At 44.4% G+C, this 24,437-nt stretch overlaps 2 protein-coding genes across 3 annotated transcripts in view; one reads left to right on the top strand and one right to left on the bottom strand.

The window, feature by feature from the left end:
- Positions 1-2,625: 2,625 nt before the first annotated feature.
- rpl9 (ribosomal protein L9) lies at positions 2,626-14,193 on the bottom strand. Its single transcript, XM_033027155.1, has 7 exons — positions 14,169-14,193; positions 12,398-12,444; positions 12,191-12,306; positions 7,799-7,894; positions 7,139-7,271; positions 6,964-7,044; positions 2,626-2,802 (listed from the first exon to the last, which is right to left on the bottom strand). Exons 2-7 carry the CDS (start codon positions 12,441-12,443, stop codon positions 2,696-2,698), a joined length of 579 nt encoding a protein of 192 aa, XP_032883046.1. The 5' UTR covers position 12,444; positions 14,169-14,193; the 3' UTR covers positions 2,626-2,695.
- A 4,055-nt stretch (positions 14,194-18,248) lies between these two features.
- Positions 18,249-24,437, top strand: part of lias (lipoic acid synthetase) — a 28,354-nt gene continuing 22,165 nt past the window's right edge. Inside the window, exons 1-2 of one of the 2 annotated variants that reach the window (XM_033027184.1) lie at positions 18,249-18,266; positions 18,321-18,394. In XM_033027184.1, the coding sequence (XP_032883075.1) occupies positions 18,356-18,394 (39 nt within the window). In that variant the 5' untranslated portion in view covers positions 18,249-18,266; positions 18,321-18,355. Of the gene's footprint in view, positions 18,395-24,437 lie in introns of both variants that reach the window. The other variant, XM_033027177.1, reaches the window with a different exon arrangement.

Consider the following 24,437-nt stretch of genomic DNA (forward strand, 5'->3'; position numbering starts at 1 on the left):
ATCTTTGGTCGTTATTACTCTCACAGTTTCTGTTTACCTACTTTGTCCAAGTTGGGACCAGATCTGCAGCGATTGAGACGAGCAGCCAAAGTATTTGGTGGAAAGCTGATTGACTCGATTAATTAGTCGATAATTGGCCAAGCTAAATTTATTCATGTGTACATGGCAGGAATAGCATTTATGTAAATACTCTGCATCAGTCTGAAGGGTCTCGACCCGAAACGTCACCCATTCCTTCCCTCCATAGATGCTGCCTCCACCGCTGAGTTTCTCCAGCATTGTTGTCTACCTGCATTAGACTATAAAGTGCAGCTGGTGCAGCACTAATCCCATTGTACCTAGTTTGGCACAGGACCAGCCCAATAGATGGGGTGCTGTATTGCGTACATTGATCTGAATGGCAGCTTGATACTTGAGCGACTTGCTAAGACGATATAGAGATGGAAGGGCGTTTTGTGTCGGTCCGAGACCAACATAAAACATTCAATACAAGCAAGGTTTCCTTCACTTAACATTTCTGACTGGTGGATTGCTTGAAAATCCTTCACAATTATTTGGACTGGTACCTTCTTTTTGACATGTTCTCAAGGCAATTACATATTCTAAAAATTAAGAAAGCATTGCAAGACCCACTAGAGTCACGGGGTTAAAGTCATACAGCATGGAAAGAGGCTTTGGCCCAACTTGCCCACACTGACCAAGATGCCCCCTCCAGTCCCACCTGCCTGCATTTGGCCCATGTTTCTAAATCTTCCTATCCGTGCACCTGTCCAAGGGTTTTTTTAAATGTTGTGATAGTACCTGCTTCAACAACCTTCTCTGGCAGCTCGTTCCATATACCCCAAGTTACCCAGCCTCAGGTTCCTATTATATCTTTCCCCTCACTTCAAGCCAGATCTCGATTCCCCTACCCTGCATAAAAGGCCCTCTGTGGATTTAGCCTATCTCTTCCCCTCATGATTTTAAACTCCTCTAAGATCACCCCTCCTCCTCCGGGACTCCAAGAAATAAAGTCCTAGCCTCCTGAACCTCTCCCTATAACTCCGGTCCTCTAATCCTGGCAGCAAAGTTGTAAATCTTCTCTGCACCCTTTCGAACAACATTTCATATAACAGGGTGTTCATGTGACAGGAGCAGAATTAGGCCATTCAGCCCATCAAGCCCACCATTCCAAGACCAAAACAGCCCACCCAGGACAAGCAGCGATTCACATGCACTAGGACAACCACTTCATCCGCACCACATCCCTGGCATCGCCCTGTCACAAACATTCCCTTGACCTATCTCCCACCTTCTATGCAATTTAAAATCAACTTGCTTTCTTCCATATTCTTGCACTTCTAATGCACAAAATGTCATCTTCTCTGCATCAGAAGAATGAAATACAGATTGGGGACAGATTTGTGAAACATTTAGTGTAGGAAAGAACTTCAAATGCTGGTTTAAATCGAAGACATAGACACAAAATGCTGGAGTAACAGAGCGGGGCAGGCAGCATCTCTGGAGAGAAGGAATGGGTAACGTTCGGGGAGAGTTACACCAACATTGTGTCTATTTGTGAAACATTTATATGTGTTCAGTTCATAGGTGAACCCCAGCATCCAAGCGCACACTATTTAAATTCTTCAAGTTGTTCTACATTTCTGTGGCCTCCTGCATGTGACAAGAGCCATGTGAAAGAATGAACAACATTTTATACCCATGAAGAGGAGCACCACTATCAGCCTGAGCACTTTTTGAAATTGTTGATACCCACACTAATTCCTGCCCCTCCATCCCTCACAAGAAACAAGGATTTAGTCTACACAAGGAAAGCTGTTTTGAAATTTAGTTAGGAATTTGGATGTGAGGGAAAAGTAAACCAAGAGGAATATTTTAGATAAGAATATCAAATTATCTTTATAAATAAAGACAATAACATCAAAGCTGCATTACACAGGATCAACTATTCAGAATTTGACCTGCAAATGGGGAGAGTGGAATGCGCTGGCCGCAAGATAGAGATCAGAAAGAGTGAGCAGGAAGGAACGGCAGGCAGATGCTGGTTTACACCGAAGATAGACACAAAATGCTGCAGCATCTCCAGATAGAATAGGTGATGTTTTGGGTTGGGACTCTTCTTCAGATTGTGTCAGGGAGAGGGAGAGACAGGGATAAAGCACAAGATGTGAAAAGGAGACTTCAAAGGAGATGGAGATCAAGGAAAATGTAGCATTGCTATCTAAGAGAAGGTGACAACAAAGCATACAGAGATAAAATGCAATCAGGGGACAGTCAGACTGGTTGGATAACTAGGAAGGGGGAGGGGTGGAAAGAGGGAAAGCAAGGGTTAATTGAAGTTAGAGAAGTCAATATTCATACTACTGGATGTAAGCACAAGCAAAATATGAGGTGTTGTTCCTCCACTTTGCGCTGGGCCTCACTCTGACAATGGAGGAGACCCAGGACAGAAAGGCCAGTATGGGAAATGGGAGGGGAAGTTAGTCTTTAGCAATCGGATCAGAAGGATCCTTGTATGGGGTGAAGACAGCTCTTGATGTTGGTGGCAGTAAAACATTGGTTAAGTAAACAGTCAGTCAAAGATTGAAAAAGGGCTGCAAATCAAAAAAAGGCAACAAGACAATCTTCAGATATTAAAATTTAATTCAATTGTTATAGCCAGCCTTTAAATTTGGAAACTATCCAGTGTCAAGTGTTAATCATTCTGTGGTACAACTGTGCCTTTGTCGCTCACATAGATGCCATCCAGGAATTTACGAATATCCTTCTTCTTCACCGTTGTTGCTTGCTGAATGAGTGCAGCTGAAGGCAGAAACAAGTTATTACACATCTACATGCACCAGGGCAAAACAGCAAAGTGACGTTTTAACTATCATTTTCAACCACACCCATCTTTAAAACTATTTACAACTGATACCATTGCATTCTATGTTGTCACACTTAAGGTTACGCGAGGATCAAGCCAACATTCAACTTTTCCCATTTTTACTCCACCTCACCCATTCTCATCGTTTCACGAGAAGCTTTAAAGTGCAAACTGAAGATCATAAAAGTGTTTTGCGATTATACTCTACACCTCCATCCCCCACCAGGATATGAATAACTTCTCCTTCAATTCATCCCTCCTCCAAATCCAAGGTGTAGCTATGGGCACTCACATGGGTCCCAGCTAAGGCTACCTCTTTATAGAGTACATCGAACAATCACTGTACCAGGCGTACACTGGCCTATCCCTGAACTCTACCTTCGCTACATTGACGACTCCATCAGTGCTGCCTCCTGCACCCATGCAGAACTCACTGACTTCATCAACCACGACTAATTTGGCAACACCTGTCTCTTTACCTGCCCCCTCGACTCCTTCCAAGGACCCCAACAGTCTTTCCAGGTGAGGCAGAGGTTCACTTGCACCTCCTCCACCGTATTCGCTGTCCCAGGTGTCAACTTCTGTACATCGGCAAGACCAAGCGCAGGCTCGGCGATCGTTTCGATGAACACCTCTGTTCAGTCTGCCTTAACCTACCTGATCTCCCAGTTGCTCAGCACTTCAACTCCCCTTCCCATTCCAAATCTGACCTTTCTGTCCTGGGCATCCTCCATTGTCAAGAGTGAGGCCCAGCACAAGTTGAAGGAACAGCACCTCGTATTTCACTTGAGTAGCTTACACCCCAGCGGTATGAACATTGACTTCTCTAACTTCAAATAGCCCTTGCTTTCCCTCTCTCCAACCCCTCCCCCTTCCCAGTTCTCCCACAAGTCTTACTGTCTCCGACTACATTCTATCTTGTTCCGACCACTCCAGCATTGTGTCTACCTTCGATTTAAACCAGCATCTGCAATTCTTTCCATCACAAAAGTGTTCGCTGAAAGATTATTTTTGTCGCAGTTGACAATATGTTAATAGACCAATGATTTGTAAAGACAAGGACAATATTGGACTAGGATACAATATTTCACCATAAAGTCCCCTACCAATATCATAACTGAGAGGTTTTAGATGGTAATGGCTTTTGATGACCAGAAAAACCGTATGCATTAAATAATAAATCAAGAATCACTGAGACGGTGAGAAATCTATAGAATGCACGTCAGAGGGTCATTTAAGCTAAGTTACTGTCTGTATTTTAACATTAATAATTTTCTAGCAGAGGTTATCGGGAGAGAGAAACAAAAAGCTATTGGGATTGATAATCAGCTGCAATGGCACTGAATGGCAGATAAGGCTCAAAGGGACAAATGGCCAACCCTTATTTTAATTTTTGATTTATCTTACACATTTCAAGAGTAACTCCCTCGGACATTCTTTACACAGAAATGTTCCTTATTGGCTTCAAATAAAGGTAATATAGAATCCATGGAATCTACCTGGGTACCCAGCTGTTCAAAAGCAGAAAACATTCTACTAAACTACATTCAACTGAAATTCATAAATGCTTATTTTTGCTAGTGACAATTTTCCAATACATTTTGGCAAAAGATTGTTTCATGGCATTTAAAAAAACTTTCATCAAGAATTTGTGTAGCACTACACTCCAGCTGAAAATGATTTAGTGGATCGAGAACACGTTTTTCTTTTGTCAGTTCTGGAAGACTGGCTTTGATTTGGCCTAAAAATCAAGGTGTGAAAATGTTAATAATTCCCTTCAAGACTACACATTGATATCCCCACTGTAAGGTCAATTAATGACAGTATTCATGAAGTGCTTTTGTTACTACCTGGCGTCTTGCACCAATTTGCTTTTTAATGTATCTCAAAGCTTTGTTATTTCACGATAACCACTAGAACAAAAATCTCACCAACACGTATACATTTCATTTAGTTTAAAAAAAGAACTGCAGATGCTGGTTTAAATCGCAGGTAGACACAAAATGCTGGAGTAACTCAGCGGGCGAGGCAGCATCGACACAAAATGCTGGAGATGCTGCCTCACCCGCTGAGTTACTCCAGCATTTTGTGTCTACCATGACATTTGGTTGTTGTAGCTGCTTCACACAAACCCTAATCGTCTGCTCCAGTGGAAAAAACACAAGGCACTTTCTAACCTTTAATCCATTATGTCTAAGATGAAGCCTCAACAACTGCACCCTTCTCAGAGACGTAAATACCATCCAAGAACTTTCGAATATCCTTGTTTTTGACTGTTGTTGCCTGTTGGATCAGGGCAGCTAGAAGATAATTCATGCAGGAAAATTAACCAAAAAGAGGCATCATGCATAGCGAAGCTAAAAGGGAAACTAAAAGCAGCATGTCAAATCATATTGCAGCAGCGCATAGCCCTTAAATTACCAACAAGACACATGCGGTTATAGAATAATCAGCAACTTAAGGGTGGAATTAATTAAAGCAATTTTAAAATTAATCCAGTTGAGAAAGCAAATCTTAAACTGATTTTAATTTTTCACAATTTTGCTGAGAATTAAACATTCAGAAAAGAGCGAGATAACATTCACATAGAAAAGTAGTGACTCATTACTTTCAGCATTCAAAATCTAGCATGATTTACAGGGTTGGTAAAGGAGGGATGCAGAACTAAAGAAGAAAACTAATTCTAATTCCTGCCATTTCCATCAACATATGAATCCCATTAACACAATGCAATGGACTTTGCTGTCTAATGGAAATGACGGGGAAAGCAAATTACACAATAATCATGGTGCATCAAGAGAAACTATGCAATGCACGGACCAATACCCCATCAGACTGATAATAAGTGTTTGGGAGGAGGGCTGGATGGAGGGAGGAAAAGGATTAAGTATGTTTCTCTGAGTAATGCAAAATAGTTACACAGTATGTTTATATCCTCAATGACATACCCAAATCTCCAAAATGCCACCTGGCACTCATAGGTTGGGAAGATACAGTAGTTAAAAGAAGTTACCAGAGAATGACCTAAACTAAAACTAAGGTTGACATAAGGAAATCACAAAACTGCAAAAGAGGATTTAAAGTCAAAGCTATTTGGAGAAACACAAAGCAGCAGCAAGACTGCACAGGAGATTACAACTGTTCAAACTACGATAAAAGCTTCATTAAAGTCATGATCAAAGAGGTAAACACAGTCAAAGTCCAGAACATTGCAACTATAAAACCAGTTTTAAAACCAACTTCAGCTGCATAATTTAGCAGGGAAAATCATCACTGCTACACCTATATCATCCAGTTCCACAGCTTTTCTGGAAGGTAGGAATGCAAATCACTGTAGTAATAAAACTAGATTCCTGAGGAATGAGGATTAGAATGCATCTAAAAAATACAACCACGTCAAATCAATAGACATAAGATAGCATTTAGAAGTTTAAAGAAAAGATATTCAAGTGATTAAGAAATCTGTTGAGAAAATATCCAAAGCATAGCTCTCGGCATAATTGGAGACCAGGGCATTCAATACAACAAACCAGAAAACAGTATCCATCAGCAGAGAGTTCTCAACAGCACAAGACCACACTGTGTTTCTTTATGCTGATGGGTAGCATGGATGCTGATCAGATATGCTTTCATCATATCTGACACACTCTCTTTTAAAGGTAAAGGCAGAGAAACTACTCTTCACATAAAGAGGGGCAAATAAACTGCTGACCATAACCCAAGGATGGTACATCTACCGACTGCCATGAAGTATATTATTGAGGTTACACCAGCATTTAAGTGACTGAAAATAACAAGACACTGGAGGCTCTGGTGTATTTGGCTAAACATTTTCCAGCTTTTTAAGATTCTAAACTTTAACTGCAAGGCTAAAAAATATTACTATTGGATACAACCACAAATCCAACAGAGATAAAGTACAAGTTATCATTTAAAAACGCTTTATAAATCCTGTGCTACAGACATCCTTTCATGCATGAAATATTATGCACAGTGCACAGGTCTGGTAATATCTAGCTTATATACAATGGTTGTACAAATTAGACATACATTTTCAATTCTAGTCAGACAACCCAAGTTGATGGTACCATACTAACCAGAGTTTGACACCAGTTCAATATCATTTCCCTCAAGAACAAGCTCATCTTTCTGGGCCTGGGAAACGATACATGAAACACCTGACACAAGAAAGAAAGAACAATGAATTCAGCTGCAATGAAGCTCGATCCTCTTAAACATATTTACAGTGATTTAAAATGCTCTTGCACTCACCGGACTTCATACGGACTCTACGAATAAACTTCTCTCCCAAGAAGTTTCGGATCTCTACCAGTGATCCCGTCTCTTGAACAACCACATTGATAGGGAAATGAGCATAGACAGATCTCATCTTGTAACGGAAACCCTAATTATGGAAAATTGGATAAAAGTTAAATGCATTTTTTTTGTTGAAATTTGAAACAAACAATAAAATGAAATGGCTTGAATTGGACAAGCTGAACAAAAAATGTATATCTAAATTTAACGTTAATGAATTATTAATCAAGCAATGACTATTCAGCATAATTATATTATCCCATATGAAATATTTGGTGAGATGATTTCTGAATTTTTTGAAGGAGACCAGCACAATTAGAGTGAGAAACATTGAGGGGAATAAGTTTCCATCATCAGAACTTTTAAACCGATTTATCCATACAAATTAGCTACGCTAATTTCCAATCATCATTGTTTGCTTTCATTGTTGAAAGCACACAGTGGTTGCACTGATATTAGTAAATGTGCCTAACAAATGAAGGTAGAAAAAAACCATTTTCATCAGTGGTGGGTACAATTTGGGTAAAGAAGAAAACTCAGTGCATAATTAACCACACACTACATAGGAATCAACTTCAGTACAAGTAGCTTATTCATTTTTAATTGATCACTTACCACAGTGACGCCCTTGATCATGTTCTGGACATGACTGCAGATTGTCCGTACTGTTGCTAGTTCCTTCCTGTTACCCCACCATTTGTCAACTCGAAGCTTAAAAATAGAAACAATCACGTTACTTATGGCGTAGTAAATACATCAGATTTTATTGATTTTCGGCCTACCCAGATTTAAAAAAACACACCACAGAAATATACATTCTAGCTAAATGTTTCACAGAAATACTGAAAACAAATGCTTCGGCAACATGCAATATTGAAATCAATATACGTTAAGATCGATATTCTGAATACTCAAATTCCAATACTGCAGAATTGGCAGTAAAAGGTTACAGTTTTACAGAATACATAAAAACTCAGAAGACATCACATAAACTGGAAGTTTTCAGCCCTGATATAATTTGGCAAATGGAAGATTACAGGGTCATTGCGGTTTCCATCATTATCAAAAAAAAAATTTGAGATGAGTGTGTGGCCAGGATGATGTGGGTCTTTGATGTTGTTGGCTGCCTTTTTGAGGCAGCGACTACGATAGATTCCTTTGATAGTGGGGAGGTCAGAGCCGGTGATGGCCTGGACAGTGTTCACAAATTTTTGCAGTCTTTTCTGCTCCTGGACGTTCAAGTTGCTGAACCAGGCCACGATGCAACAAATCAGTATGCTCTCTACTGTGCACCTGTAGAAGTTCAAGAGAATCCTCTTTGACATACCGAATCTCCGTAATCTTCTCAGGAAGTAGAAGCGCTGATATGCTTTCTTTATGATTGCATCTGTGGGCTGGGTCTAGGAAAGATCGTCAGAAATATGCACGCCCAGGAATGTGAAGTTTTTGACTCTCCAACATCGTCCCATTGATGTAAACAGGATTATGTCAGTTCTTTGGTTTTGCCGATATTGAGAGCCCGGTTGTTGTGCTGGCACCATATGGTCAGTTGGTCGATCTCACTTCTATACTCTGACTCATCACCATCTGTAATTCGTCCTACAACGGTGGTGACACAGTCATGAGTAGAGTGAGTAGAGCAGGGGGCTGAGCACGCAGCCTTGAGGTGCTCCCGTACTGATTATCACTGAGGATGAAGTGTTTCTGCCAATTCGAACAGACTGTGGTCTGTGGATGAGGAAGTCGAGGATCCAATTGCAGAGGGATGCGCACTGATCCAGTTCCGTGAGTTTCGTAACCAGCTTGGAGGGGATGATGGTATTGAATGCCGAGCTGTAGTCTATAAACAACAGCCTGACGTATGTGTTTTTGTCTAAGTGGTCCAGTGCAGAGTGGAGAGCCTGTGAAATCGCTTCCTCCGTGGACCTATTGTGATGATAGGCGAACTGTAGTGGGCAGAGGTTCTTATTGAGGTAGTAGTTTGGTTACCTCAGGCAACCGAACTGTCCTCTCTTCAGCTAGAGTAGACCTTCCATCTACCTTATTGTAGACTGTCCAACTATCTTTAGACTTTATCTTGCACTAAATGTTGAACCCTTTATCTGTATACTGTGGATGGCTTGATTGTAATCATGTATAGTCTTTCTTTGTGTAAGAAAGAACTGCAGATGCTAGTTTAAATCGAAGGTAGACAAAATGCTGGAGTAACTCAGCGGGTGAGGCAGCATCTCTGGAGAGAAGGAATGGGCGACGTTCGGGTCTGAAGAAGGGTCTCGACCCGAAATGTCACCTATTCCCAATGATTCAACTGCAGATTAAAACATTGTTATTTAAAAAGATAGGGAGGCTGAGGTGGTTTACAAGAATGATCCCAGGAAGGAGTAGGTTAACCTATGATGAGCGTTTGGCAACACTGGACCTGTACTCGCTGGAGTTTAGAATAATAAGGGGGGACCTCATTGAAACATACAGAATAGTGAAAGGCTTGGATGTGGAGAGGATGTTTCCACTAATGGGAGAGTCTAGGACAAGAGGTCATGGCCTCAGAACTAAAGGGCGGTCTTTTAGGAAGGAGATTAGAAGAATTTTCTTTAGTCGGAGGGCGGTGAATCTATGGAATTCTTTGCCACAGAAGGCTGTGGAGGCCAAGTCAGCGGATAGTTTTAAGGTAGAGATAGATTCTTGATTAGTACGGGTATCAGGGGTTATGGGGAGAAGGCAGGAGAATGGGGTTAAGAGGAAACGATAGATTCCTACCATACGGAACCTTGTCAAATGCCTTCCTGAAATCCATGTACAGCTCTGCCCTCATCTACCTTTTTGGTCACGTCTTAAAAATACTTAATCAGATTTGTGAGACATGACCATCCACGTACAAAACCATGCTGACTATCCCTAACCAGCACATGTCCATCCAAATCCCTGTATATACTATCCCTCAGAATACTCTCTAGTAACTTTCCAACTACTGATGTTAAACTCACTGGCCTACAGCTCCCAGCAGCCTTTGCTGAATAGAGGCACATTTGCCACCCTCCAATCTTCCGGCACCTCTACTGTATTTAAAGATGACTCGTAAATTTCAACCAGGGGCTCCTGTAACTTTCTCCCTAGTTTCCTCACAATGTCCTCGGATATATCAGATCCAAAAGGAAACAAAAGGTTCATTCAATCTACTCTAATTAGACAATCTTTCAGTTGCTGTCAGACTCGCACTACTTTTATCCGCCACCCAAATATCTATTGAATTGAAAGTACAAGCTTTGGATGTTTCCATTTAAAAATAAACAGCTAGAGAAAGCCTGGATAATTGCCCTTGTCCACAATATCAAGCTCCAACGAGTCTGTATGATATTTTTTACCACTTCCGCCTCAACTGCACTTCAGTTTCATACTGATATCCCAGTAAAAACTCAAAACTCAAAATCCATTTCCAGCCTCAATTCCAGGACCATTTCCAGGTCCTTTTAATACAGTTTGCATCACCAAATCTGTATGCATTCTTTAAGTTATATTTACATATAAATGTCATATTAATATTTCAATCAACTGCCCTGGATAAAAGACTACACTATCTATGATGCCCTTCAATGTACAAATCTGTGTAAAGAATACAACATGAGCAGGTATTTAATATTGTCTTGTTTTGAGTCCCCAAAATGTGCACCAATAAGCACTGAATGTCTTTGAAGATTATATGCTCAAACCCTGATTTATGCAATGAAACAGGATAATCCCGAAGCAAAATTAACAAAGTGCTAAAAAAAGGCACAAAGTGTTGGAGTAGTTCAGCAGGTCAGGCAGCATTTCTGGAGAACATGGATAGGTGACATACCAACTCGAAACATCGCCTGTCCATGTTCTCTAATTTTGCCATACATCAATGATTTGGATGAAGGGATTCAAAGTAACATGAGCAAATTTGCAGATGACACAAAGCTGGGTGGCAGTGTGAACTATGAGGAGGATGCTATGAGAATACAGGGTGACGTGGACAGATTGGGGAGTGGGCAGATGCATGGCAGATGAAGTTTAATGTGGATAAATGTGAGGTTATCCACTTTGGTAGCAAAAACAGGAAGGCAGATTACTATCTAAATGGCGTCAAGTTTGGAAAAGGGGAAGTACAAGGGGATCTGGGGGTCCTTGTACATCAGTCTATGAAAGTAGGCATGCAGGTACAGCAGGCAGTGAAGAAAGCGAATGGCATGTTGGCCTTTATAACAAGAGGAATCAAACATAGGAGCAAAGAGGTCCTTTTGCAGTTGTGCAGAGCCCTAGTGAGACCACACCTGGAGTATTGTGTGCAGTTTTGGTCCCCTAATTTGAGGAAGGACATTCTTGCTATTGAGTGCAGTGTAGGTTTACAAGGTTAATTCCCTGGATGGCGGGACTGTCATATGCTGAGAGAATGGAGCAGCTGGGCTTGTACACTCTGAAGTTTAGAAGGATGAGAGGGAATCTCATTCAAACATATGATTGTTAAGGGCTTGGACACGCTAGAGGCAGGAAACATGTTCCCGATGTTCGGGGAGTCCAGAACCAGGGACCACAGTTTAAGAATAAGGAGTTTAGAACAAAGAGGAAACACTTTTTCTCAGAGAGTGGTGAGTCTGTGGAATTCTCTGCCTCAGAGTGTGGTGGAGGCAGGTTCTCTGGATGCTTTAAAGAGAGAGTTAGATAGGGCTCTTAAAAATAGTGGAATCGGGGGATATGGGAAGAAGGCAGGAACGGGGTACTGATTGGGGATGATCAGCCATGATCACATTGAATGGCGGTGCTGGCTCGAAGGGCCGAATGGCCTACTCCTGCACCTATTGTCTATTCTCCTGAGGTGCTGCCTGACCCGGCTAGTTACTCCAACATTCTCTCGTTTCTGGTAAACCAGCCTCTGCTGTTCCTTGTATCTACATTTAAAGCGCTGCTCATGTCATGTAGATTTACTCCTGATTGATATATTCTCATCAATGCTTCCATTAAAATATTTCAAGGAAAGATGCTTCTTACCTTCTTCTTCTTGTTACCAAGGAGGCTGAGCTCCAAGTTGATGTGATTAAATTCCCTTCGCAATGTTCCTCGGGGCCCTTTTACAATGACAGTGCGGCCTTTCAAGGACACAGTGACTGTAACCAAGATAATGCCAATTATTTTCAAAGAAGAATCTGCAATTATATAAATCTTTTGTAAAGGAAGGATAAATTAAAGTAACTGTACCATTCTCAGGGATATCAACAATCTGGCTGCTGAGAATGGTCTTCATTCTGAAAAAACAAGAAAGCTTGGATTAAGGTATGAAAAGCAACCAAAATAGTACTCAAAAAAGGGCCTCAAAAAAGCAGAATGAAAAAACGTACATGTCACAACTCTTTTAATATGAATTGAATGTTCTGGATTCAAGAAGGGAGAGAAAGTAGATAAAATAGATTAAAATTAGATTCTGAAGGAGCCTGAAGAATGGTTCTTCCTGAAAATCCTTCCTTTCAACCTGAAAAGCCACACATCCTTTTTTTCCAGATGCTGCCTGACCTGATGATTTATTCCTGTACTTCATATCTATCTTCTTAAGGGTCTTGACAGGTGGATGTGGAAATAATGTTTTCTATTCAGCGAGAATCTATAGTGGCAGGTTGTGGGGAAGGTTTAAAGAAGATTGACTAGTTAAGATACAAGAGGCAAAGATAGCTGGGAGCACGGTCAAGGAGTCAAATGGCCAAATCCTGCTCCTAAATTAGTGCGCTGCATTATTAAATACGACCATTATTTAGATGAAATGTTAAACCAAGACTTCCACTGATATTTAATACTTCATATTCTCAAACTTCAGAGCTGGCAACATTTAATTAAAATTAAGTAGCATAACAGTTTTAGTATAGGAAAAGTTTATATAGCTATTTTACATACATCATGGTCCCAAATAAAAATGAATTGACATCTACATAACCTGTTTTAATATATCATACAATAAATATTGCCCAAGATACTCAAAAGCTGTTCTTCAAAATAGTCCCACAGAATATTTTATATCCACCCAAGATGGCAGTCAGACATCAGTTTTAATGTCAGATCTGAAAAGCGGCACAAAATCCAGCACTTCAACACCTGGAAGATTAACCCAAATTTCATTGTCACGTCTTCGCACTGAGAACCGTGACAACCTCAGAGCTAATCACCAACAATCGTATGAAAAAAAAGTATTGCAGTAACAGGCAGCATCTGTGGAGGGAATGGACATTTCAGGTTTGGACCTTTCTCCAAATTGATGGGGTGCAACAGCAAGCGTATTTACCCATTGAACATTATCACTAAAATGTGGGTTCAATGGGTTTTTAGTAAAACCAAATGTGATTGCGACGGGCTCTTCACGAGCTCGTTCTGCCTGGCACGTTTTTATCAACCCATCATCTTCGAAGTAATTATACCCCATCTCAAGTCTCCTTAAATACAGATTTGAGCAGTGTCACTGGGATCTGTTGAAAGGTTCAGATCCCCATTGAGGGGGGGAAGACAGAGGGCATCTGCGAGCTTTGCCAGGACTGTGGCTGAGGAAGTTGTGGGGACCACTTGTAGTGGAGATATTGCACAGGCCTGTCCAGCCGGCTGGGAACAGTCCAGCCGCCGGGATGGGTTGTACCCGGGCACTCATAGCTAGGGCAGGTTTGGAGGGATATGCGGCAAGCACAGGCAGGTGGGACTAGTGTAGCTGGGCCATGTTGGCCGGTGTGGACATGTTGGGCCGAAGGGCCTGTCTCCACACTGTATCACTCCATGACTCTGGGACCGGACAGGCCAATCATCGGCTACAGCGCTCCGCCGTTAAACACACATAATTGCCCTTCATCGGATAAAACAAACGCGGCGTTACCGGCCGTCCCCACAAGGGAAGGCGATACACTCTCCATTAGCGGCGATCCGGGGCCCGGAGACCACGGGATGCGCCCGATGGAGGTGGATTCAGCCGCCGCCTCCCCGCCGCCCGCTCCCTCACCTCGAGCAAGATGGAGGAAAAGGAATTCCGCGCACTTCCGCCCGCAATTGTAGGGCACGTCCCGCGTCATCGTGACGTCGTCGCGCACAGCGTCATCCCGCCGGACTGGCAGATTGACAGCAGATTGTTAAACCTGAAATACCAAAACGAAAACACTGCAGATGCTGCAAATCTGGCACGGGAAAGTGCTGTTTTAACTTTGTACAAATAAGGAACTGCATATGCTGGTTTGCAAAAAAGGACACAAAGTGCTGGAGCAACTCAGCGGGACAGTCAGCATCTCTGGGGAGAAGGAATGGGTGACCTTTTGGGTCTAGACCCTTCTTCAGCCTTGACTCAAAACGTCACCCATTCCTTCTCTCCAGAGATGCTGACTGTCCCGCTGAGTTACTCCACCTTTTGTATCTATCTTTGGTTTATATCAGCATTAAACCTTTTTACACATTTCATCTGCTCCACTGCAGCATCTGTGGGGAACATGGATAGGTGACGTTTCAGCATCCCAACCCGAAACACCATCTTCTCCAGAGATGCTGCCTGACCCGCTGAGTTACTTTGTGTTTTAATTCTGAGTGCCTTGCGCTGCAGGGACGGAGTCTGCTGCTATCCAAAGACACTGTGGAGCTCTGATACAAGAACTTTGGCAAAGTCCCACTATTTTACTCTTCTCAGATGGTGCTGAACGTACCGGGCATTTCCATCGTTCTGTTTATTATTTATTCTACTTTCTCCAAGGATTTGTGAACAAGAGTGTTTAATGATCATACGTACTGACAAGGGAACATTGCAATATTTGCTTGCAGCAGCATAACAGACCCATGAACACAATCTATGGATAATATATAATAAACACAATTCAATAAATTAATGACCCCTAAGGTGCAAAAAAAGTACAACAAATCCATTTCATCCATTCTGCTTCAGAGTATTTTGTTTTCTTCTATCGGGAATTCCTTTGTCTTGTTTGCCTTGCCGAAGACTATTACCATTCCTGAATATGAGGCATGGTTCCTCTTAATGCAGTGGTATGTTGTGCAGGAATTCAATTTTGCCAATCTTTGAAGGGGCATCACTGCAGGATTTTACCTTGGAAATGCACATGTTATGCTGCCTAGTCTGAAACTTTTCATATAAAACTGATTATAGTGGAGTGGCCATATTTAAATATGCACTCTACAACCACTTTGTGTTTCCCTTCAAGATTAAATCCCACCAGAACAGAGGATCAAAGGTAAATCCATCACATTATGTGTACAAAGGTTTACAAAGGCTGGAATACTCTAGCTGGGATATGTATTTGAAAACTCGTGATCTGCATTGCAATGGACTTAGTTCTTGAATTATGTTGGGTAACTTTTTTTTACTGGTAATAACATGATGGAGTGAATGGCCTCTTTCTGCATCATATTGGATTGGAGTGGCCTTTCCTGGTGTCGGGCCCGAAGCATCAGCAGCGGGCACAGCGTGGACTTTTTCTATCGCGGAGCGGGCGAACCCTTGCCGGGGGTTACCAGAGAGGAGTGCTCCGATCGCTGGCCCGTGGACTACGACATCCTGAAGTCTGCGGGGCTTCTAACCACGAGCGGGGCGTGGACTTTCCATCGCGGAGTCTGGGATCCCTTGCCGGGGATAGCCGGAGAAGAGCTCCGACTGCCGGCCTACGGATTACGACATCCTGAAGCCGCGGTCTCCAGTGGGAACGTGCCGATTCGGGCCCGCACTCCAAGCCGCAGAGTGTTTTCGACCGTTCATGGCCCCGACCACGGGTGAACAAGGGAGGAGGACTGGCTGAACTTTGTGCCTTCCACCAAAATGAAGAATGCTATGGTGGATGTTTGTGTTAAATCTTATTGTGTATTGTGTGTTCTTTTTAAGTGTATCGCTGCTGGCAAATTCATTTCACTGCACCTTCGGGTGTATGTGACAAATAAAATTGACTTTGACTTTGAAGCAGCTTCTAGATTCAGCTGACCTGTCAACTGCATCATAAAATGATATTTACTCACCAATAACCAGGTTTGGGTTGAGGTTTATTATTATTGTCATATGTATTGAGGTATAGTGGAGACCCTCGATTTATCTTTAATTGGACTTTACAGGCCATTATTTTGTACCAAACATCGGAGTGGCGGCGCTGCCCTGGCAGCAGCGGCTCACCGGCAGTCCCGTTTGTTTGTGTTTTTTGTGTTGTTTATTTCGTTTTGGTTAGTCTAGTTTTTGGTTCTTAATTTGTGTTTTGGGAGGGGGGGTTGAAACGGGGTTTGCAGTCTCTCCCTGCGGGGGAATACAACTTTTTTGTCGTATTCCCCTTCTCTGCCTCCGTCTGCGCTGAGGCCTAATGGAGCTGGCGACCTCGAGGCTCCGGAGGCAGAGCCCGTCAGGACTCGCCCTGAGCTCGCTCCCGTGAGGGCGGTCCGGCTCAGGGCTGGAACAGTGCTCCCGTGAGAGGTTGTGACGCTCCCGTGAGGGCGGCCAGCCTGAGGGTGGAACGAGGTTCCCGTCGGAGCGGCAGAGCTCGGGTAGGTGCGGCGCTCGCAGCCCGAGGGAGGTTCGACGCCCATGTCGGGGCGGCCCGGCCCGAGGGAGAAGCGACGCCCAAGTCGGGGCGGCCCGGCCAGAGGGAGAAGCGACGCCCAAGTCGTGGCAGCCCGGCCAGAGGGAGAAGCGACGCCCAAGTCGGGGCGGCCCGGCCAGAGGGAGGTTCGGCGCCCATGTCGGGGCGGCCCAGCCCGAGGCTGAAGATGGTACGGTACTCACGTGAGGGTGGCTGGGACGGTGTTCTGGCGGTGGTGGCCTGAGTCCGGGGTTCGGCCGCGGGCCAGCGCCTGCGTCTGCAGGACTGGTGGGCGGCAGCTTCGACCACCCCGGGCCGCGATGTTTGAGCCGCGGGACTGATTTGTAACATCGCCCGGGGGGGTATCGCCTCAGCGCAGAGGGAGAAGAGGAGGAAAGAGACTGCAGACCTAAGACTTTTGCCTCCATCACAGTGAGGAGATGCTGGGTGGACTCGCTGTGGTGGATGTTAATATGTGTTTATTGTTGTTTTTATTGTATTGTATGTATGACTGCTGAAATTTCGTTCCGACTTCGGTCTGAATGACAATAAAGGCTATCTATCTATCTATCTATTCCCATTATCCTGTATCTGTACACTGTAGACGGCTTGATTGCAATCATGTATAGTATTTCTGCTGACTGGATAGCACGCAACAAGAAAGCTTTTCACTGTACCTCGGTACACTGACAATAAACTAAACTAAACCATACAGTGAAAAGCTATGGATATACCATACATGGATGGAGTATAATAGATAGAGCAAAGGGGAATATACAGAATGCAGAATATAGTTCTCACCTTTGTAGCGGAACAGTTCCTTGGACAATGTCCAATATTCTCAGTGGGGCAAAGCTGAATTGAACAGTGGTTGCAGAGAAGAAAATAGGAGCACAAATCTGTGATTGGGTGGAGACCATACAACTATTGTAAGAAGTAATGACTGTCAGTGAGTTGCGGAGCCTTCCATCCACTGTCTATGTTAAGCTCCTGGGTTTTCTGTGCCTACATAGACTGTGCACAGTCTTCAGCCTACACCTGCTCATACTAGGAGCACCGCTGGGTGTTTGCGCTGTCACTGCACCAACAGCGGACATGAAGAGGCTGCTCCTCGACCACCGCTCTTTTCTCCTGAGGCTCGGTGGACCTTCCATTCCATGGATCCTGAGCTTTTCCGGTTAATCCTCTCCTGAAATTCCTGGCGGCTGTTGCTGCCCCCGGCGTCAGAGGGCATTGATCGCCCTGCAACTTGTTGTGTGTCGATGGCTTTTTTTTTGTGGACGGGGGGTTGTGTCTGGAGACAGCAGAGGACGGAGCTGTGGCTGGAGGCACTGCCCGCCGCTGCGGACCAAAGACACTGGTATCTTTGCTGCGGACATTACCAGCACCAGAGGGCGGCGCTGTCACTGGAGGCAAAGGTCATAGCGCGGGGCTTTGCTTTCGACTGGAGGAGCCACAGGCTGTCGCCAGCAAAGATCTATAAGATCTATAAGATCTTTGGTCGCCAGTGCTGACGGGTCCAGGGGGCGGCGCTGTCGCTGGAGGTGTCGCTGTCGCTGGAGGTGTCGCTGTCGCTGGAGGTGTCGCTGTCGCTGGAGGTGTCGCCGGCCCCGTCACTGCGCCAGCTGCGGACATGAAACGGTTGCTGCTTGGTTCCCCTCGACCGGCGCAGGTGAGGCCCCAGCGGGATGGGAGCAACGGGGAGGAGGGAGGGGATTGTCACCGACGATGGATGGGGGGTGACATAGACTGGAGGACATCAGGGGGTTGAACCACCGCAGCGGGAGGTCGCTCGGCCCGTCTGGCGGCTGCCCGCTGCCCGGAGCAACCTCACTCGCCTTGGGTGTGAAACCCCAGACACATGTCGGTCGGTCGGTAGTGGTTGGTCTGGAGTGAAGTGGCATCGTGGAGCTATGATGTTGGGACAGGGAGAGACCAGGGAGACGGAGTGGGGATTAGGGAACACCAAGCAATGTGCAGTCACTAAGGTAAAGCAAGATATGATATTAGGAGTTATATTCAGTTGGGACTGATTTTTTTAATTTAAGATCATAGTATAAACTATGACAGTTCTTCTACCAGCTATAAAGCTGGTAGAAGAACTGTAATAATGTTATGAAAATAAATTTATTTAAAAAAAAAAAGTATATAAATACTAGGGTAGTCAGGGGCAATCTCAGCTGCTTGATAAGTGATGATGGAACTGAATTACAATACAATACAATACAATACGGTTTATTTGTCACATTGCATATAAGTGCAAGTGAAATGAATATTGGAGCTGTAAATAGATATTGAATACTTGGTAAGCATACATTTTTATAGTTGAGCAAGAGGATGTAATATCTGACAGCCAAGGAAGAAAAAAAGTAAAGCAACAGTGATGACTCATTAAAATTTATGTAAGCAAAATATTAAATGAAGTTTGGGTGTTAGTGATGTTGCAGGGCCAGAGAGGGTTCATTCTCACATTTTAACAATGTGGGCAAGAACATTAGAACACAAGAACACAAGTTCATCAATCAGTTTAAAATTTGTTAACCAAAGAGTGCCAGAGTATTATAGATGGAATGACTGAACGTATTGAAAATATTCAGTGATTAGAGGGTCAGCATATATTCCATGTCCTCCATTGTCAGAGTGAGGCCAAATGTAAATTGGAGGAATGCCATCTCATATTTTGTTTGGGCAGCTTACAACCCAGTAGTATGAAAGTTGATTTCTCTAACATCATAACCCTTGCATTCCCTCTCTCTCCATCCCTCCCCCACCCACGTCATGCCAGCTTCAAAGTCGTCTTATTGAGTCCCGTTGGCTGTACTCGTTCTTACCTAAGCCACAGGTAACAATGGCCTGTTTCCTTTATCATTGTTACATTTTTGTATATCTTTTATTCATTTGTTCTATATCTCTCTACATCACCGTCTATATCTCTCGTTTCCCTTTCCCCTGACACTCAATCTGAAACATAGAAACATAGAAAATAGGTGCAGGAGTAGGCCATTAGGCCCTTCGAGCCTGCATCGCCATTCAATATGACCATGGCTGATCATCCAACTCAGTATCCTGTACCTGCCTTCTCTCCATACCCCCTGATCCCTTTAGCCACAAGGGCCACATCTAACTCCCTCTTAAATATAGCCAATGAACTGGCCTCAACTACCTTCTGTGGCAGAGAGTTCCAGAGATTCACCACTCTCTGTGTGAAAAATGTTTTTCTCATCTCGGTCCTAAAGGATTTCTCCTTTATCCTTAAACTGTGACCCCTTGTCCTGGACTTCCCCAACATCGGGAACAATCTTCCTGCATCTAGCCTGTCCAACCCCTTAAGAATTTTGTAAGTTTCTGAATCTGAAGAAGGGTCTCGAACCAAAACGTCACCTATTCCTTTTCTCCAGAGATGCTGCCTGTCCCGCTGAGTTACTCCAGCTTTTCGTATCCAGCTTTCATGTGTATCTTCAGCATATATACCTGTATGTTTGGTCTCCTGAGGATTTGCAAATGGATTTGATTGTTGTGTAACCATCAACAGACACCTCCATTTCCAACTCTATCCTGGAGCAACGTTCATTGAAGTGGATGAAGATGGTTGGATGTAGCATGTTGCCTTAAGGAACACCCACAGCAACATCCTGAAGCCAAGATGATGGTCACTGCCAACCACTGTCTTGAGATTAAGGATCTTACCCTCTTCTCTCTTTGCAAACGCTGCGTGACGCTGAATAAACTTCAGCATATTTGTTTTTAGTCACTATCATTGTTCTAGTAATGGCTCTAGCTAAAGGATCGTTTTTCTATTGATCCCGTTGGCTTCAATTTAGTTAGCGTTCCTTGACATCAAGGCAATGTCTTTACCTTTGAGATTAAACTCTCTTGTCCATATCTGCTCCAAGACTGTGATGAAGCCTGAAGTTGGGAGGCCCCTGTAAACCCAGTGAGCAGTTTATTGGTGGGTAAGTTTGGTGTGACAGGACTATTGATAACTTTTTTGCAACTTAATACAAGTTTTCAGTATCGAGGTCAAATGTGGCCGGAGCCTATAATCTTTGTTCTATTCACTGTGCTGAATTGTTTAATATGAATTTGTAGAGTGAACAGAATTGGATGAAGACTGACTGCTGTGTTGTTATGTCCTTTGGAGAAGGTTGAGATTTTCTGAATATTGCTTGAAATGCACGAGTATCTTACTGCATTTATATATAGGATACTGGTGAGATCCCAGCTAGAACCGTGTATGGTTTTGATCACTTTAGGGAAGAATATTCCTGGCTTAGAGGGAGTATAGCAATTATTTACTGGACTGTCTCCAGATCATTTGATTGGGTCCTACTTCTGTCATGGGATTCAGTAGGGTCCAGAAGTAATATCATTAAAACACAAAATGCTTAAGTCACTTGATAATGCAAAATAATGAGAATATTTATCTAGGATGTCTGGTGCAATGATCACAATCTGATAATAAATGGACAGAGCAGAGAAATATCATCATTCAATGGTTTGTGATCCTTTGGCACTCTATCCCGGACATCTGTGGGTGCTCAGATGCTGACAACATTGAAGACAGATTTTCTTGTGTGTATGACTGCAGAAACAACATTTCGTTTGAACCTCAATGAGGTTCAAATGACAAATAAATTGTATTGTATTGTATTGTAGATGAGTTTTTGGACAGTGTGGGAATCTATGAATCTGGGGTTGGTGTGAAAGTGAAACACAAAATTAGCTGCGATCACTGAGTACAGAAGAAAGTACCAGGGACCAGGTTTGCTCCAGCTTCTATTATGAGAGAAGGTCTCGGACTGGACAAAGAAAAAAGGAAGGCAGATTATTATTGGAATGATGTCGGATTAGGAAAAGGAGAGGTGCACGAGACCTGGGTGGCCTTGTACATCAGTCACTGAAAGTAAGCATGCAGGTACAGCAGGCAGTGAAGAAAGCTAATGGCATGTTGGCCTTCATTGCGAGAGGATTTGAGTTTAGGAACAAGTAGGTCCTACTGCAGTTGTATAGGGCCCTGGTGAGACGGCACCTGGAGTATTGTGTGCAGTTTTGGTCTCCTAATTTGAGGAAGAACGTTCTTGCTATTGAGGGAGTGCAGTGTAGGTTCACCAGGTTAATTCCCAGAATGGCCGGACAGACATGATGAAAGAATGGGTCGCCTGGACGTGTATTCACTGGAATTTAGAAGGATGAGGTGTGATCTTATCTATCTATCCTATCTATCTATCTATCTATCTATCTATCTATCTATCTATCTATCTAACTAAAATTCTGTTCTTGACCGGTTTTGGCCATCTGTGCTGCGATTTCCGAGAGAACGCCGCCACCTACGGCCGTCATTTTTGGCCACCTTGCTCAGAGCCCCCCTCCGCCGCATGTGTGCCGAGGATTTTTCCCGTCGATTAAAAATGACAGAGATATTAAAGTCTTTATAAAATTTCCCATTCTCTCTGCTGCCGCCGCTGGCGGCAGGGGGGAGGGACTATAAAACCAGGAAGTGGTGTTCCACACAGTCTCTTCAAGGTGGAGGAAGGCAGAGGGTCACGTTTCTCTGAGCTGTGAATAACACTGAACACATGTCTACTCAAATGTAAGTGCCCTTAGTGGTTCTAAAGCTTGCAGAATGTGTCTATTGGTTCTAAAGCTTGCAAAAAAATGTCTATTAGTTCTAAAGCTTGCAGAAAAAATGGCTATCGGTTCTAAAGCTTGCAAAAAGTGTCTCTATTGGTTCTAAAGCTTGCAAAAATGTCTATTGGTTCTAAAGCTTGCAAAAAAAATGTCTATTGGTTCTAAAGCTTGCAAAAAAATGTCTATTGGTTCTAAAGCTTGCAAAAAATGTCTCTTGGTTCTAAAGCTTGCAAAATGTGTCTATTGGTTCTAAAGCTTGCAAAAAATGTCTATTGGTTCTAAAGCTTCCAAAAAAATGTCTATTGGTTCTAAAACTTGCAAAAAAATGTCTATTGGTTCTAAAGCTTGCAAAAATATGTCTATTGGTACTAAAATGGTTCATACTAGCGCTCCAGAACCCCCCCCCCCTCTCTACCCCTCCCCCTCTCCCTTCCTCTCCCCTCCCCCCCCCTGGTTGACTTGGCTTGGGTGTGTCTTGAAATTGAAAGGCACTACTTACTGCAAATGGAGGCATGAAGTTGAAAGGCACTACTTACTGCAAATGGTGGCTTGGGTGTGGCTTGAAGTTGAAAGACACCACTTACTGCAAATGGTGGCATGAAGTTGAAAGGCACTACTTACTGCAAATGGTGGATTGGTTGCTTTGGCTTGAAGTTGAAAGGCACTACTTACTGCAAATGATGGCTTGGGTGTGGCTTGAAGTTGAAAGGCACCACTTACTGCAAATCGGGGGCGTGGGTCCATTGGCTTGAAGTTGAAAGGCACTACTTACTGCAAATGGTGGCATGAAGTTGAAAGGCACTACTTACTGCAAATGGTGGCTTGGGTGCAATGGCTTGAAGTTGAAAGGCATTACTTACTGCAAATGGTGGCATGAAGTTGAAAGGCACTACTTACTGCAAATGGTGGCTTGAGAGCTTTGAAGTTGAAAGGCACTACTTACTACAAATGATGGCTTGGGTGTGGCTTGAAGTTGAAAGGCACCACTTACTGCAAATCGGTTGCGTGGGTGCATTGGCTTGAAGTTGAAAGGCACCACTTACTGCAAATGGTGGTGCTCCTCTCCCCCCCTCCCTCTCCTCTCCCCCCTCCCTCTCCTCTCCCCCTCCCTCTCCTCTCCCCCCCTCCCTCTCCTCTCCCCCCCTCCCTCTCCTCTCCCCCCCCTCCCTCTCCTCTCCCCCCCTCCCTCTCCTCTCCCCCCCTCCCTCTCCTCTCCCCCCCTCCCTCTCCTCTCCCCCCCTCCCTCTCCTCTCCTCTCCTCTCCTCTCCCCCCTCCCTCTCCTCTCCTCTCCCCCCTCCCTCTCCTCTCCTCTCCCCCCTCCCTCCCCTCTCCTCTATCCCCTCTATCCCCTCCCCCACCGTCCCTCCCCTAAACCCCCCTCCGCTCCACACACCCCTACCCCCTTGCCTCCATTCGCCCACTCCCGCCCTGCTCCCGACCTCTCCCCATCCCCTCACCTCCTCCCCCCTCTCTCCTCCCCCCTCTCTCCTCCCCCCTCTCTCCTTCCCCCTCTCCCTCCTTCTCTCCTCCCCCCCCCCCCCCCCCCCCCCCCCCCCCCCCCCCCCCCCCCCTCCCTCCCCCCCCCCCCCCTCTCTCTCCCCCCCCCCCCCCCCCCTCCCCCTCCCCCCCTCCCCTCCTCTCCCCTCTCCCCTCTCCCCTCTCTCAGCACCCCTCTCTCAGCACCCCTTTCCCCTCCTCTCAGCACCCCTCTCTCTCCCCTCTCCCCTCTCCCCTCTCCCCTTCCACCCTCCTCCCCCCCTCTCAGCACCCCTCTCTCTCCCCCTCTCTCTCTCCTCCCCCACCTTACCCCCCTCCCCCACCTTACCCCCCTCACCCACCCACCCTCCCTCTTCTCCTCCTCTCCACCCCTCATCCCTCTTGCCCTCTCTCTGTGTGTCTCTCTCTGTCTCTGCCCCTTCTCTCTCTGCCCTCACTCTCTAGATGTGACTGCAAGTTGGGGGCTACGTGTCAGTGGATAGGGTGGTTATGAGGTAAAAGGAGCAAATTAATAATATTAATATAATATCAAGGGGGGTAATTAGCTTGAATGCGAGGGGGGGGGGAGATATTTAGTGTGTGTGACGCT

The sequence above is a fragment of the Amblyraja radiata genome, chromosome 1 (assembly GCF_010909765.2).
Source record: "Amblyraja radiata isolate CabotCenter1 chromosome 1, sAmbRad1.1.pri, whole genome shotgun sequence".
Taxonomy (NCBI): domain Eukaryota; kingdom Metazoa; phylum Chordata; class Chondrichthyes; order Rajiformes; family Rajidae; genus Amblyraja; species Amblyraja radiata.

Coding starts and splice junctions, on each gene's coding strand:
- rpl9 (XM_033027155.1), bottom strand. CDS start 12,443: ATGAAGACCATTCTCAGCAGCCAGATTGTTGATATCCCTGAGAATG. Junction 7,895..12,190: donor TTGGTAACAAGAAGAAGAAG/GTAAGAAGCATC, acceptor TCTATTTTTAAG/CTTCGAGTTGACAAATGGTG. Junction 7,272..7,798: donor TGATCAAGGGCGTCACTGTG/GTAAGTGATCAA, acceptor TTCCATAATTAG/GGTTTCCGTTACAAGATGAG.